This window comes from Doryrhamphus excisus, chromosome 7 (assembly GCF_030265055.1).
Source record: "Doryrhamphus excisus isolate RoL2022-K1 chromosome 7, RoL_Dexc_1.0, whole genome shotgun sequence".
NCBI classification, from domain to species: domain Eukaryota; kingdom Metazoa; phylum Chordata; class Actinopteri; order Syngnathiformes; family Syngnathidae; genus Doryrhamphus; species Doryrhamphus excisus.
The window spans coordinates 64739-81916 of NC_080472.1; the positions used below are offsets into that span (position 1 = coordinate 64739).

The 17178-nt window shown below is 40.7% G+C and overlaps 1 protein-coding gene across 5 annotated transcripts in view; it reads right to left on the reverse strand.

The window, feature by feature from the left end:
• Positions 1-711: 711 nt before the first annotated feature.
• Positions 712-17178, reverse strand: part of map2k5 (mitogen-activated protein kinase kinase 5) — a 68933-nt gene continuing 52466 nt past the window's right edge. Inside the window, exons 23-24 of one of the 5 annotated variants that reach the window (XM_058076832.1) lie at positions 15061-15122; positions 712-4123 (exon numbers count right to left, since the gene is read on the reverse strand). In XM_058076832.1, the coding sequence (XP_057932815.1) occupies positions 3973-4123; positions 15061-15122 (213 nt within the window). In that variant the 3' untranslated portion in view covers positions 712-3972. The remainder of the gene's footprint in view (positions 4124-15060; positions 15123-17178) is intronic. The other 4 variants (XM_058076831.1, XM_058076834.1, XM_058076833.1 and 1 more) reach the window with 4 other exon arrangements.

Here is a 17178-nt window from a genome sequence, read left to right on the forward strand (position 1 = left end):
TAATCTTTGTTTTGGTACGTAACCACAGAAGTGAAAGAGGATCCAAAATGGCCGCCACCGAGGGCATTGAAAGAGTTAAACAGGTCCAACCGGAGGCTGTTCTACACAGCAGGTCACCTCAATCAGACTACTTTCCTTCATGATTAAATAAACCGTTTGGGCAGGGATCACCAAGTCAGTGGTGGTGTAATGGTACAGCTGCTGCCTTTCAAAACACTTCATTTGTTATTTTGCATGAAAAAGCCTGTGGATCCAGTGGAATCAACTCCAATCCTTATGTCAGACATGAACGCATGTGTGCGTTCTAAAGATATAAAAACAGCTATAAAACTGAGAAAACTGAATAATTCATAGTGTGTTTTGTTTTTTTTAGTTGGGAACCGATATTTTCTCAAAACTTACCTATGTTCCACTGCTGATTACTACAGAACAGAAAAAGATAGAAACAAACTTTTTTTTTAAACAGATAAGACGTAACCACAGAAGTGAAAGAGGATCCAAAATGGCCGCCACCGAGGGTTAAACAGGTCCAACATGTCCCTTCATGCATTGAAGGGACATGCACACATAGTTCAGTTCCAAATGAGAAAACTGAATAATTCATAGTGTTATATTTTTTTTAGTTGGGAACCGATATTTTCTCAAAACCTTTCTCAAAAAAGATAGAAAAAAACTTTTTTTTTTTTTAAAACATAGTGTTATTTTTTTTTAGTTGGGAACCGATATTTTCTCAAAACTTACCTATGTTCCGCTGCTGATTACTACAGATAACAGATAAGACAGTCTAATCTTTGTTTTGGTACGTAACCACAGAAGTGAAAGAGGATCCAAAATGGCCGCCACCGAGGGCGTTGAAAGAGTTAAACAGGTCCAACCGGAGGCTGTTCTACACAGCAGGTCACCTCAATCAGACTGCTTTCCTTCATGATTAAATAAACCCGTTTGGAAATTTGTATAGACCAGGATTCTATTCATACGATTTGTCCTTCTCGCTCGGGGAAAAGTTAACAATACTCAATTAGCAGACATATTAGCCGATAACATGCTTGCTGGTGTGCTTACGCTCCACGCAGCTCCTGCGCCATTGTGTCTGCAAAGAGAGGAAATAAAAAAACGCATGCATGAGTACATAAAGACGTGTCCAAGGTCTGTGGTCACCAGGCAACATTAGGCTGTACCGGTAAGTAATGGAATAAAGCTGAAGGTTGACACGTCCTTTGCGAGTTAACGATGACATTTGTTCATTGAATTTTTTTACACTGGCAAAATTAATTAGTCAACTTGTAAGAAAACATGTACATTACCTCCTTGTCGCCGGCTGATAATGAAGCTCCCGATAGGTCACGGCGTTCGGAGAGACACCCCAGCCACCGTTTGATTCATCTCATTCCGCCAATTAAAAATATAATCATTTTTCTTTCCCAAGAATGAAAAACACTATTCATGTCTTAAATAGCATAGAATTGACTTTGCCGCATCAATTATGATGATCAAGCGTTCAAAAAAACCACTATCTAACATTCATTCATTCATCCAATCACAGGGCACATATAGACAAACAACCATTCACACTCACATTCATACCTATGGACAATTTGGAGTCGCTAATTAACCTAGCATGTTTTTGGAATGTGGGAGGAAACCGGAGTACCCGGAGAAAACCCATGCATGCACGGGAAGAACATGCAAACTCCACACAGAGATGGCCGAGGGTGGAATCGAACTCGGGTCTCCACCTAAAGCTTTGGGAATCCAGCAAACCACAACATTGAAAAACATGAAACAGTGGTGAAGCTTCCGAGGAGTCAACCAAAATGACCCCAAGAGCACCAGAGGTCACAAAAGACCCCACAACAACACTGAAGGTCAGTGCTCAAGACTCCACCATCAGAAAGACACAAGGCAAAAACGGCCTGCATGGCAAAGTTCCACGACCAAATCCACTGCTGAACAAAAAGAACACCAAGAACATCTTGATGATCCCCAAAACCTTTGGGAAAATTCTGCGATTTTTTGGAAGATGAACGTACATCGCATTTTTCATAGCAACAGTAAAATATGGTGGTGGTAGTTTAACCGCTTCAGGACTGGAAGACTTGCTGTCACAAAAGGAACCACAAAAAGAACACCAAGAACATCCTGATGATCCCCAAAACCTTTGGGAAAATTCTGTGTTTTTTTACTTTTTGGAAGATGAACGTACATCGCATTTTTCATAGCAACAGTAAAATATGGTGGTGGTAGTGTGGTGGTCTGAGGCTGTTTAGCTGCTTCAGAACTGGGAGACTTAAATAAAAAAAATGAACCATGTTAACATGTTTAACATTTATTTTTTTTTGCCAAAGCAAGACATTTAAAGAATTGAATGTAGGAAAACCTGCGCGGTGCCTTCTTAACGAAAGGCTATAGGTGACCAACGGATGTTTGATTTATTTTACCGTGCGATTTTTGGTGTTGCCCAAATCGTTGCATTGTTTTTTTTTTGTTGGTGTAGAATCTAACTGTGGAGGACCATGTAGGAGTGAGATCTCCACACGTGAAGGAGCTCCAAAGGAGCCCCGTATGACCGATTGTGACCAAGGCTTAAGACAAAAAAACGGAGTTGACCAAAAGCGGACTTATGTTTTATGTATGTTTTTTTTTTTTTTTTTAAGTTTTTATCAAGTTGCTGATTGTCAAACGCAAAATGTTATTTTTAAAAAGCTTTTAGGTTGAAAGTCTTTTGACTTTTCATGTCCCTTTTCTTTGCTACATACGAGTTTGGGTGACATCATGAAGTTTTATAAAGTTATTTTATACACTTTCTTAGCAAAGGGCGTTTTTTTTGCTAACTTTTTTTAAGTTTTTGTTATTTTTACCAAGTTTGTCACCACAAAAAGAACATTAAGAACATCTTGATGATCCCCAAAACCTTTGGGAAAATTCTGTGGTTTTTAACTTTTTGGAAGATGAATGTACATCGCATTTTTCATAGCAACAGTAAAATATGGTGGTGGTAGTGTGATGGTCTGAGGTTGTTTAGCTGCTTCAGAACTGGGAGACTTGCTGTCACAAAAGGAACCACAAAAAGAACATTAAAATTTACGCTAAACCAATGAAGTTTTATAAAGTTATAAAGTTATTTTATACACTTTCTTAGCAAAGGGCGGTTTTTTGCTAACTTTTTTTATTTTATTTTATTTTATTTTTTTGTTCTGGTGCCGAAATTTCCAATTTTGTCACCAACAAGTGTGAATAAATGTGAGGCTAATATGAAAAATTAGAAAAAAAGTTGTATTGGTTTTAGCGTAAATGGGACTTTATACTAAAATTGTACCTGAACGCAACACGTTAAGGACATAAATACAGAATTAAATGTAAGAGTAATAAAAAAAAATAAAAAAGGAGAATATATTCTTACTTTTATCCCGGTGTCTTGTCTTGTCTTGGACATCGGAAGGAGAGAGACAAACCTACTGGGAAGAAGAGATCCCAAAAAAAGGGCGGGACCACACTTTGTAGTTATCACCGTCCATTCCATAGGAGCTGATCCTTGAACATGTTCAAGGACGCCATCATTTTTGGCTGACATGACTAAGGGGAAAAAAATCGTAACCATGAAGCGTAACACGAGTCGTGAAATCGAGGTTACTTGAGACACAAGCTGAAGCGGTGGTTGATGCCGCCGACAAGATGACAGCTCAACACTTGTACATCGACTCGATGGCTTGCTAGGAGGCGTTTCTAAGACAAGACCAACTTAAATGTTTACGTTGTTAATTATTTTCACCTTTGCTGTAGAAGAAGAAGACCGACGCCGGACCGGACGGGACCGGACGGGTCTGAGTTCCAAACTCAAATCTTTACGAAGCGATCCGAACCGACGTGAGTTCTTGTCACTGCACAAAAAGTCACGCACAAAGTCTCAAACATCTTGTAGTGGCCGTCCGTGGTGGAGATACAGTACGTCGGGCCCCGATGCCTTCAGGGGTTTCAGGGTCTGGGCTGAAAATAATCAAGGTCCGTCATGGCGTGGGTTACGGACTTCAGCTTGCTGAGCACGTCTCGCTTCCAAACAGCGACAAACCCACATGGACACAACTTCCGCATTCCCGTCGTTGTACTGCACGATGAAGGAATGCTCCTAAAAAAAACCACAAAAGAAGAAAAGTACTTTTAAGGAAGCTTTTATGTTGAAATTCAGAAAGCATTCAGGTCAAGTAGTCACATGGTAACAAACGATATTTTAGGACCATTTGAAAAATTGTAGGTCGGCACGGTGGACGAGTGGTTAGCGCGCCGACCTCACAGCTAGAAATCCAGGGTTCAATTCCACCCTCGGCCAGGTTAGGTTAATTAGCGACATCACACTACCTCCACCATATTTTACTGTTGCTATGATGTTTCCGAGTGGTTACCACGCAGGCTTCACAGCTAGGAGACCAGGGTTCAATTCCACCCTCGGCCATCTCTGCAGTGGCGTTTGCATGTTCTTCCCGCGCATGCGTGGGTTTTCTCCCACATTCCAAAAAACATGCTAGGTTAATTAGCGACATCACACTACCTCCACCATATTTTACTGTTGCTATGATGTTTCTGAGTGGTTAGCATGTAGGTTTCACAGCTAGGAGACCCAAGTTCAATTCCACCCTCGGCCATCTCTGTGTGGAGTTTGCATGTTCTTCCCGCGCATGTGTGGGTTTTCTCCCACATTCCAAAAAACATGCTAGGTTAATTAGCGACATCACATTACCTCCACCATATTTTACTGTTGCTATGATGTTTCCGAGTGGTGAGCAAGCAGGCCACACAGCTAGGAGACCAGGGTTCAATTCCACCCTCGGCCATCTCTGTAGTGGAGTTTGAATGTTCTTTGCGCGCATGTGTGGGTTTTCTCCCACATTCCAAAAAACATGCTAGGTTAATTAGCGACATCACACTACCTCCACCATATTTTACTGTTGCTATGATGTTTCCGAGTGGTTACCACGCAGGCTTCACAGCTAGGAGACTAGGGTTCAATTCCACCCTCGGCCATCTCTGTGTGGAGTTTGCATGTTCTCCACCGTGCATGCGTGGGTTTTCTCCGGGTACTCCGGTTTCCTCCCACATTCCAAAAAACATGCTAGGTTAATTAGCAGCAAAACAGTCGCAGACCATCACACTACCGCCACCATATTTTACTGTTGCTATGATTTTTCCGAGTGGTTAGCACGCAAGTCTCACATCTAGGAGACCCAAGTTCAATTCCACCCTCGGCCATCTCTGTGTGGAGTTTGCATGTTCTCCCCGTGCATGCGTGGGTTTTATCCGGGTACTCCGGTTTCCTCCCGCATTCCAAAAAACATGCTAGATTAATTAGCGACTCCAAATTGTCCATAGGTATGAATGTGAGTGTGAATGGTTGTTTGTTGTTGTTTGAATGGTTGTTTGATAGGCTCCAGCACCCCCCCGCGAATGAAAAATGGTAAGAACATCCTGTTGGATCTTAAGGAGGTTCTAAGTAGATCTTCAAAATGCAAAAAAATGCATTCAAGACAATAGCTCATAAAATCCTGATACCCCCCCCCCCCCACATAATAGAAGTCATTTAAGTCATCAACATGGGGTGGGGTCGTGCTTGAGGCGGCTCATGACAATGTTGCTACAGGTTGATGAAGATGTTGACAAAGCCAGTCATTACCACACGGACACACATATCTGGGAGCCGTTTGACGCCCCTGCACAATCTGAAGTATCACAATGGCTTTCTCTCACGGATCTGCATTTGATGGTTACTGGACTGCACTGGGCCCCAGTAACAACTTTCATTTGGGCCGAGGATTACACTACAATTCCAGTACTTTTTAATGTCAAGATGCGAGTTTGAAACCCCCTGCTCTACTTTTAACCTCCTTTTTCCAACTCTTTTTTGAGTCAAGTAGGACTCAGCTGCGCAACTGCAGGGTCTTGAGACACATGCTAACTCGCAAACTAGAGAGCTAGCGACCTAAACGGTAGCCTTCAAGTTATTTCCTTTAAACTGAAATAGCCAAAAACTTACCACTTCCACACGGATAGGGAGGATACCTATTAACAGTTATTTAACCTTTAACATTACGTTTGAACATAGGTATGAATGTGAGTGTGAATGGTTGTTTGTCTATATGTGCCCTGTGATTGGCTGGCCACCCCGTCTCTCGCTCAAAGACAGCTGGGATAGGCTCCAGCACCCCCCCCCCCCCCCCGCGAATGAAAAATGGTAAGAACATCCGTTGACCTGTTGGATCTTAAGGAGGTTCTAAGTAGATCTTAGTAGATAAAATCCTGCCCCCCCCCCAACTCCAACTCTTCTTTGAGTCAAGTCGGACTCAGGTACTAAATCAAATAATGTTAAGAGTCTAAAAAGTGGAATATTTCCTATGCGGAACACTTGCAGTATTTCCCATTCTCGTATAACGCATCAACGGTTCAATGAACAGAAGGAGCTATAAAAATTGTCTGCACACATTATTTTCTTTCTGATATATAGTTTCACGCCCAATGTGCAGTATCTTTTATGTTCACTTTTACCATTAAACAGCTTGAAAGCGCAAATAAGAAGTTGGAAAAAAAAAAAAATAAAATCATAAAGAAGCACAAATAAATCAAAGTGGAAAATGATTAAATGGTCTTAAATATTTAAGTCCAACAGATTAACACTTTATCGTCGTTATGTCGTGTCAGGCTATTTGGAAGAAATGTGTTTATTGGCTTTATTGATCTACTTGACAGGCCCGTAAAAACGAGTTTAGTCAATTGTCTTCACATGCCGTGCATCACCGATTCCACCAATGGCGGACGTTTTGGTTAACTGTGACGGGCCTTTAAACAGATGCTACACACACAGGAAGGGGGCGGGCTCAATGACAAACATCCATTAGACTCATCTGGGAGACGATACATGATCCAGTGAGGGGTGTGTTGTGATGTGGTGGGGGGGTCAGAGGTCAAAAGGTGAAAGAAGGGAGGAGGTTGTAAATGAGACAACTGAATCAAAGCTGACCGTGAAGCCATCTTTGGTTGTCCAATTAGTACAACAACACAATGGCAGGCCGCTTTAAATCAAACTGTCAACAACAATCCCGTCGACACGATGAACGGACGACTCACCAAAAGCGATGAGAAACACAAACATTTCCCAAAAAATGTGCTTCCGCAAAGGAAAGTGTTCCAAAAGTTCAGAAAAACAATTTTGTTTTAGCGTTTTGAAGGCTTCTTGATAAAGAAGAGTCCAATATTGCGCAACTGCAGGGTCTTGAGACACATGCTAACTCGCTAACTAGAGAGCTAGCGACCTAAACGGTAGCCTTCAAGTTATTTCCTTTAAACTGAAATAGCCAAAAAACTTACCACTTCCACACGGATAGGGAGGATAACTATTAACAGTTATTTAACCTTTAACATGAACATTAATCAAACGTAATAATTTTTTCTGGGTACATGATACCATACAGCATCCATATCAAACGTGCGTGGGGCCACACTAACATTAAACTTTCATATCAAGGCGGGGGCCTCAAACTAGTGTCCTGCGGGCCACATTTGGCCCGCGGGCCGCGTGTTTGAGGCCCCTGATTCAGTGCAAGTGGGCGCATTCTCGGCCAATGTGCAAAGGAAGAGGGCAGGGAACACCAAGTCAGTGGTGGTGTAATGGTACAGCTGCTGCCTTTCAAAGCACAGAGTGGAGCTTGTACCTTAGACACTTCATTTGTTATTTTGCATGAAAAAGCCTGTGGATCCAGTGGAATCAACCACAATCCTTAATAATTCATAGTGTTATATTTTTTTTAGTTGGGAACCGATATTTTCTCAAAACTTACCTATGTTCCACTGCTGATAACTACAGAACAGAATAGAAACTAACTTTCTTTTTTACAGATAAGACAGTCTAATCTTTGTTTTGGTACGTAACCACAGAAGTGAAAGAGGATCCAAAATGGCCGCCGCCGAGGGTTAAACAGGTCCAACATGTCCCTTCATGCATTGAAGGGACATGCACACATAGTTCAGTTCCAAATGAGAAAACTGAATAATTCATAGTGTTATATATTTTTTTTAGTTGGGAACCGATATTTTCACAAAACTTTTCTCAAAAAAGATAGAAAAAAACTTTTTTTTTTTAAACAGATAGTTCATAGTGTTATTTTTTTTAGTTGGGAACCGATATTTTCTCAAAACTTACCTATGTTGCACTGCTGATTACTACAGAACAGCAAAAGATAGAAACAAACTTTTTTTTAACAGATAAGACAGTCTAATCTTTGTTTTGGTACGTAACCACAGAAGTGAAAGAGGATCCAAAATGGCCGCCATGAGTTAAACAGGTCCAACCGGAGGCTGTTCTACACAGCAGGTCACCTCAATCAGACTGCTTTCCTTCATGATTAAATAAACCGTTTGGGCAGGGAGCAACAAGTCAGTGGTGGTGTAATGGTACAGCTGCTGCCTTTCAAAGCGGAACAGAAAAAGATAGAAACAAACTTTTTTTAACAGATAAGACAGTCTTTGTTTTGGTACGTAAGCATAGAAGTGAAAGAGGAGCCAAAATGGCCGCCACCGAGGTTGTTACCAATTAACCTAGCATGTTTTTGGAATGTGGGAGGAAACCGAAGTACCCGGAGAAAACGGGGAGAACATGCAAAATTTCACACAGAGATGGCCGAGGGTGGTATTGAACCCTGGTCTCCTAGCTGTGAGGTCTCCGCGCTAACCACTCAACCACCGTGCCGCCCATAATTGGTCATGTGTAACAACAGGTAGGTTGTTTGCCTGCTTGCCTGCCGGCACCAAAACTCCCGAGTGGCCACTAAGCTAACATTTCTAAACCAAAAAAAAAAAAAAAAGCCTTTTGGGGAAACATCGTCAACAAACAAGACTCTGGTCGCTTCTACAACATGTTAGATGTTGTAATATTGACAAAAGCATGCTATCCACGACCGTTTAACCTGAGAGGGACTGAGAAGCCTCATCAATTCCAAGTGTCCTTCTAATGGCCAACTGGGCTTAACACAGCCTGAGGTTAATTACTAGCATATCCGTGTAAATGGTGTGTGTGTGTGTGTGTGTGTGTGTGTGTGTGTGTGTGTGTTTGACACGAGGCGGAGCGGAGACAGCGTCCAAATGCGCCGAACGCCCGGCTCATCTATCATTCCCCCTCTTGCACAGCAGAGAGGCTGCGATGATGAAGGAGTCCTCGGTCTTAAGTGATATTTTTTTTTTTTAAAGCACAGCTCTCCTTCACTGGTCTAGAAATTAACCCTGCCAGGTCACCGGCGTCTGGTGGAATTTAGCGGAGACAAAGGTGCCTGATTGCATACGACTAGCATATTGCTAACGTTGTCAAATAGAGTGTCTAATGTCATGTTTGATTGATTTACCTTCCTCTTCATTGAGAATAAAGACGTTTGGAATGCTGGAGCCTATCCCAGCTGTCTTTGGGGCGAGAGGCGGGGTAACACACCTATACTGGTGGCCAGCCAATCACAGGGCACATATAGACAAACAACCATTCACACTCACATTCATACCTATGGACAATTTGGAGTCGCTAATTAACCTAGCATGTTTTTGGAATGTGGGAGGAAACCGGAGTACCCGGAAAAAAACCCACGCATGCACAGGGAGAACATGCAAACTCCACACAGAGACGGCCGAGGGTGGAATCGAACTTGGGTCTCCAAGCTGTGAGCCCTGCGCACTAACCACTCGGAAACATCATAGCAACAGTAAAATATGGTGGAGGTAGTGTGATGGTCTGCGGCTGTTTTGCGGCTAATTAACCTAGCATGTTTTTGGAATGTGGGAGGAAACCGGAGTACCCGGAGAAAACCCACGCATGCACGGGGAGAACATGCAAACTCCACACAGAGATGGCCGAGGGTGGAATCGAACTCGGGTCTCCTAGCTGTGAGGTCTTCGCGCTAACCATATAATGCCCAAACCTAAAGCTTTGGGAATCCAGCAAACCACAATGGAAAAAACAATCGGAAGCTTCCGAGGAGTGGCCGGTCAACCAAATGACCCCAAGAGCACTAGAGGTCACAAAAGACCCCACAACAACATTCAAAGAAGTGCAGGTGATCCCCAAAACCTTTGGGAACATTCTGTGGTTTTTAACTTTTTGGAAGATGAACATACATCGCATTTTTCATAGCAACAGTAAAATATGGTGGTGGTAGTTTGGTGGTCTGAGAACTAGGAGACTTGCTGTCACAAAAGGAACCACAAAAAGAACATCTTGATGATCCCCAAAACCTTTGGGAAAATTCTGTGTTTTTTAACTTTTTGGAAGATGAACGTACATCGCATTTTTCATGGCAACATGGTAAAATATGGTGGTGGTAGTTTAACCGCTTCAGGACTGGAAGACTTGCTGTGATAAAAGGAACCACAAAAAAGAACAATAAGAACATCTTGATGATCCCCAAAACCTTTGGGAAAATTCTGTGTTTTTTAACTTTTTGGAAGATGAATCGCATTTTTCATAGCAACAGTAAAATATGGTGGTGGTAGTGTGGTGGTCTGAGGCTGTTTAGCTGCTTCAGAACTGGGAGACTTGCTGTCACAAAAGAACACCAAGAACATCTTGATGATCCCCAAAACCTTTGGGAAAATTCTGTGGTTTTTAACTTTTTGGAAAATTAACGTACATCGCATTTTTCATAGCAACAGTAAAATATGGTGGTGGCAGTGTGGTGGTCTGAGAACTGGGAGACTTGCTGTCACAAAAGGAACCACAAAAAGAACACCAAGAACATCTTGATGATCCCCAAAACCTTTGGGAAAATTCTGTGGTTTTTAGCTTTTTGGAAGATGAACGTACATCGTATTTTTCATAGCAACAGTAAAATATGGTGGTGGTAGTGTGGTGGTCTGAGAACCGGGAGACTTGCTGTCACAAAAGGAACCACAAAAAGAACACCAAGAACATCTTGATGATCCCCAAAACCTTTGGGAAAATTCTGTGGTTTTTAACTTTTTGGAAGATGAACGTAAATCGCATTTTTCATAGCAACAGTAAAATATGGTGGTGGTAGTTTAACCGCTTCAGGACTGGAAGACTTGCTGTGATAAAAGGAACCACAAAAAGAACACCAAGAACATCTTGATGATCCCCAAAACCTTTGGGAAAATTCTGTGGTTTTTAACTTTTTGGAAGATGAATGTACATCACATTTTTCATAGCAACAGTAAAATATGGTGGTGGTAGTGTGATGGTCTGAGGCTGTTTAGCTGCTTCAGAACTGGAAGAGACTTGCTGTCACTAAAGGAACCATGAATTCTACTGTCTGGTTGGTGACCTCAACCTGAAACCGACATCTTTTACAAACCGAATCCTTGATTATTGAGTTGTGTTGTGATTGACTAATATTTTAAATTAGTCTGACGATCTGAAAACATTTAACTGTGAAAGACATGCAAAAAAATAAAAAGTCAGGTCGTTAGTTAGGTCGTGGAAAGTGTTTAATTTCCCCTTAGAGGCAACATGGCGGAATGACTGTTTTAGTTGTCGCATTAATCACCACCTGGCCACATCAAAACGGGATAATCACCTGCGAGCATCGTACGGAAATAGAACCGGCCCCAACCTTCGGGGAAAGGCTTTAATTGTTTAAGGTCTTTAAAAAAAGGTCTGTTGAATTAAAGATTAATTAATGCTATTTTAAATAATGGTATGATTAATATGCTCGGGAGAAATGACAAGGACTTGGAGGCAAGTTTTAACAAAAGGCAGTAAAAGAAAGTGATTGGTGACAGAATAACCGCAGGGCTTTACACACTTTTATAACCAGAAACTGGTTACTGTGTGGAACTGGTTACAGTGCTACCTTGGTTAGCATCTGCCCTTGGTTTGCATGCTTTTCAGTTAACATCAAAAAACTTTTTGTAAGATGAATGTACATCGCATTTTTCATAGCAACAGTAAAATATGGTGGTGGTAGTGTGGTGGTCTGAGGCTGTTTAGCTGCTTCAGAACTGGGAGACTTGATGTCACAAAAGGAACCACAAAAAGAACACCAAGAACATCTTGATGATCCCCAAAACCTTTGGGAAAATTCTGTGGTTTCTAACGTTTTGGAAGATGAATGTACATCGCATTTTTCATAGCAACAGTAAAATATGGTGGTGGTAGTGTGGTGGTCTGAGAACCGGGAGACTTGCTGTCACAAAAGGAACCACAAAAAGAACACCAAGAACATCTTGATGATCCCCAAAACTTTTGGGAAAATTCTGTGGTTTTTAACTTTTTGGAAGATGAACGTACATCGCATTTTTCATGGCAACAGTAAAATATGGTGGTGGTAGTGTGATGGTCTGAGAACTGGGAGACTTGCTGTGATAAAAGGAACCACAAAAAGAACATTAAGAACATCTTGATGATCCCCAAAAACTTTGGGAAAATTCTGTGGTTTTTAACTTTTTCGAAGATGAACGTACATCACATTTTTCATAGCAACAGTAAAATATGGTGGTGGCAGTGTGGTGGTCTGGGGCTGTTTAGCTGCTTCAGAACTGGGAGACTTGCGGTCACAAAAGGAACCACAAAAAGAACACCAAGAACATCTTGATGATCCCCAAAACCTTTGGGAAAATTCTGTGGTTTTTAACTTTTTGGAAGATGAACGTTCATCGCATTTTTCATAGCAACAGTAAAATATGGTGGTGGTAGTGTGATGGTCTGAGGCTGTTTAGCCGTTATTTTAAATAATGGTATGATTAATATGCTCTGGAAAAAATTACAAGGACTTGGAGGCAAGTTTTAACAAAAGGCAGTAAAAAAAAAAAGCTGTGTGTACAGTGCTACCTCGGTTAGCATCTGCCCTTGGTTTGCATGTTTTTCGGTTAACATAAAAAATCTATGCCACAATTTTGCATTCTCACATTTGCGGCCAAGAACTTGGAAGTTGACTAACGCTCCAAAGGCGTGAGTGACCGCATCATCTTGCAGTCGACCGGCATGTGTGAACAGGACTTTAGTCAGCAAGGACCCCCCCATGGGTGAAACGTGAAAGCATTTTGGAGCAAAAGGTGCTGATAGCAAAGTTTCAGGTGGGTAGAAGAAGAGATCTGACGATACACGCATGAGGTGCAATGATAGGCTGACCTTGTGTAAGGCAGCGGGATTCTATAGAGACGTCATGTGGCGAAGTTCCGAATCGTGGCTGAGCTCTTATTGCGTAATTCTCATGACACTCGACAACTCCTTATTTTGTTAGCTTCCTTCTTTGCGAGTGGATATTACTAAGGATCGACGGATACATCGATAGATCAGGCCGATATTTGCATTTTTTTCTATCGGCCGATACGCGCGTGGGTTCGCCGATGTATTTTAGCCGCTATAAAGAGCAGCTACTGTGTATATTTAAATATACTCCACAAAAAGGGATTCCTTTGTGAAAATCACAGGGGCTCATCTGGTGTCTCTGCGGTTAAAGGGGGGGGGGGGGGCACCAAAATTGTCTACGTGAACAGAGAAGAATTGGGAGGGGGAGGTTGCGTTGACAAGGGTGCTAAAAGGCTGCGTGAAGGCTGCCGGCTAGGGAATGAGGTATGATGAGGAGGGAGATGGGGGGAGGGAGATAACATGTCAATCAAAACAAAATAAAAAAAACAAATCAAACTTTCTGAGGATTTTTGGTTACAGTTACAATCATGTTGGTAAATAAGCCATTACTAAAAAATGGTTTAATCCAAGACCCCCGGTACTGGAGGACTGACTTTGTTTTTTTATGAATACAATACATGACACGGAACTATTGAAATTCAGGACCAATTGAAAAAGAAAAATAATTGAGACGTAGCACTGTGAAAAAAGGCTATAAAAGCAATTTATAAAGCTCTGGGACTCCAGCAAACCACAGTGAGAGTCATTATCCACAAACGGCAAAAACGTATACGACATACAGTGGAAAAAAAGGGTTAGACACCTCTGCTGTTGGTTATAAAATAGCAAGAATGGCTCATAATGGCAACCCATTACGAGAAAAAAAAATATTTTTTTTATATATTTTAATTTAAAAAAATTGTATTTTATAATTTTAAAATATTGCCAAAATTATGTCAATAAAGTCTAAATATTAGAGAATAAATTCATAACATTACAGGAAAAAATTTAAAAAAAAAAATTGTAAAAGAAAGTTAATAATAAAATGTGGGGACAAAAAAGCAACGTTCATGCTAACAATCAAAAAATGAGCTTTTTCACTTAAAATCACAAAGCTTGCATCCTGTCATATTTCAATATACGGCGCTCAGTGGAAAAAAAAAAGGGTTGAACACCTCTGCTGTTGATTATGAAATAGCAAGAATGGCTCATAATGGCAACCCATTATTAGAAAAAAAATTATTTTATTATATATTTTAATTTAAAAAAATTGTATTTTATAATTTTAAAATATTGCCAAAATTATGGCAATAAAGTCTAAATATTGGAGAATAAATTCATAACATTACAAGAAAAAATTCAAAAAAAATTTTTTTTAAGAAAGTTAATAATAAAATGTGGGGACAAAAAAGCAACGTTCATGCTAACAATCAAAAAATGAGCTTTTTCACTTAAAATCACAAAGCTTGCATCCTGTCATATTTCAATATACGGCGCTCAGTGGAAAAAAAAAGGGTCGGACACCTCTGCTGTTGATTATGAAATAGCGAGAATGGCTCATAATGGCAACCCATTATGAGAAAAAAAATACATTTTTATATATTTTAATAAAAAAAAATATATTTTATAATTTTAAAATATTGTCAAAATTATGGCAATAAAGTCTAAATATTGGAGAATAAATTTATAACATTACAAGAAAAAATTACAAAAATTTTTTTTAAAGAAAGTTAATAATAAAAGGTGGGGACAAAAAAGCAACGTTCATGCTAACAATCAAAAGATGAGCTTTTTCACTTAGTCACAAAGGCTCATAATGGCAACCCATTATGATAATTTTTTAAAAAAATATATTTTAATAAAAAAATATATATAATTTTTTTGGAAGGTGTGTGTGTCCCATTTCAACTGACATGAAAGTAACCACATTCCAGAAAAAAAGAACATCATATTACCAGCAAAATATGGTGGTGGTAGTGTGATGGTCTGGGGGCTGTTTCAGGACCTGGAAGACTTGCTCTGATAAAAAAATCAAAGCATGAATTTCTGACCATTTTAGTGGTGACCTCAAGCTATGTCCAGTGCCCCCTTTTTGTTTGGAGTGTGTTTATATTGCTGTTTATGTTTTGTTAAAAAATAAATAAATAAATAAAGTATAATAATAATAATAATAAAGTATATATATAAAAAAAAATCAAACTTTCTTCATCCTGATGCGTTTTCTTTATCGCCGTTTATAGACAAAAAACAACCATACCGACTATCTAATCTAAACTCTCCAAATAAAGAATCTACCAACCAGGACAGGTAATCATCAACTCCCAGCAGCTGAGCTCCTGGAGGTTGGCCAATGGAAAGTTTCCTCAACTGGCCGGTGTCATTAACTTATGACAGACAACAGGATAGGGTAGGGTGTCCACGATAAAACATGCATGAGTGTAAGGGTAAAAAAAAAAAAAACAAACAAAAAAAAAACGCACTCACTTTCCTTTCAGCTGGCTTGTCAACATCATAATAAACGCTTAGACTTCCACAAACTGATACAAGACACTTATTTCATCAACATAACACAAATGAACTGGAACAATTATTCAACCAATCAGTGATTAATCAACTATCCAATTAATCGACACCCGATTTTAGCATTCAAAGAAACATTTTAGGATTTAAGAGTGTAAATACGGGCGGCACGGCGGTCTAGTGGTTAGCGCGCAGACCTCACAGCTAGGAGACCAGGGTTCAATTCCACCCTCGGGCATCTCACAGCAAGTCTTCCAGGTTCTGAAGCAGCAAAACAGCCGCAGACCATCACACTACCTCCACCATATTTTACTGTTGCTATGATGTTTCCGAGTGGTTAGCACGCAGGCCTCACAGCTAGGAGACCCAAGTTCAATTCCACCCTCGGCCATCTCTGTAGTGGAGTTTGCATGTTCTCCTCGGGCGAGAGGCGGGGTACACCCTGGACTGGCCGCCAGCCAATCACAGGGCACATATAGACAAACAACCATTCACACTCACATTCATACCTATGGACAATTTGGAGTCGCTAATTAACCTAGCATGTTTTTGGAATGTGGGAGGAAACCGGAGTACCTGCAAACCCTGGTCTCCTAGCTGTGAGGTCTGCACGCTAACCACTTCACCGCCGTGCCGCCCTTAACGTTTTATTGTTAAGGAAAAAAAAACAATCCAACGCTACATGACCCTGTGTGGAAAAAGTGATTGCCCCCTAAAGCTAATAAGCTAATAAGAATCTTCCAGGTTCTGAAGCAGCAAGACCATCACACTACCTCCACCATATTTTACTCTTGCTATGTCACAGGGCACATATAGACAAACAACCATTCACACTCACATTTATACCTATGGACAATTTGGAGTCGCTAATTAACCTAGCATGTTTTTTGGAATGTGGGAGGAAACCCGGAGTACCCGGAAAAAAACCCATGCATGCATGAACATGCAAACTCCACACAGAGATGGCCGAGGGTGGAATTGAACCCTGGTCTCCTGCACCTGACTACTTTTGTTGAAATAATTATTGCACAATTTCTGTAAAAACTATGAACTTCATTTTAATTCTCATCTATCACCGTTTGTCTTCTATATGAAGTATTTAGGCATAGACATGTGCTCAGTACGTCTACTATTGCAGTATTAAGTTTGCCTTGAAGGAGGTAAGTGTAGAACTAAAGTGGCACAAGCAAGACAGGCCGATGTAGTTTTTTGCGCATTAACATACAGATTGAATAGGTAAAGGAGTTTTAATGGACTCGGGAGGCTGACGGAATGAGGAAGAACGAGGGAATGAGACGGCGGGAAGAGAGAGAGACGCAATCAGTACGTTGGCATTACAGAAGCAGGCATCCATGACCTTGTATCCCAGGGCTCATCGCTGTTAGAAGACATGAACGGGCCAAAGGAGGACAAGTACTTTATATGGGGAAGGTAAGTACGGAACAGAGAAATGGCGTCCTGATTGCTGAAATTATTCAAAGAAATGATCCTCAAAAGACGTCATTCCAAAATCTAAAAAAAATTCAGGACCAATTGAAAAAGAAAAATAATTG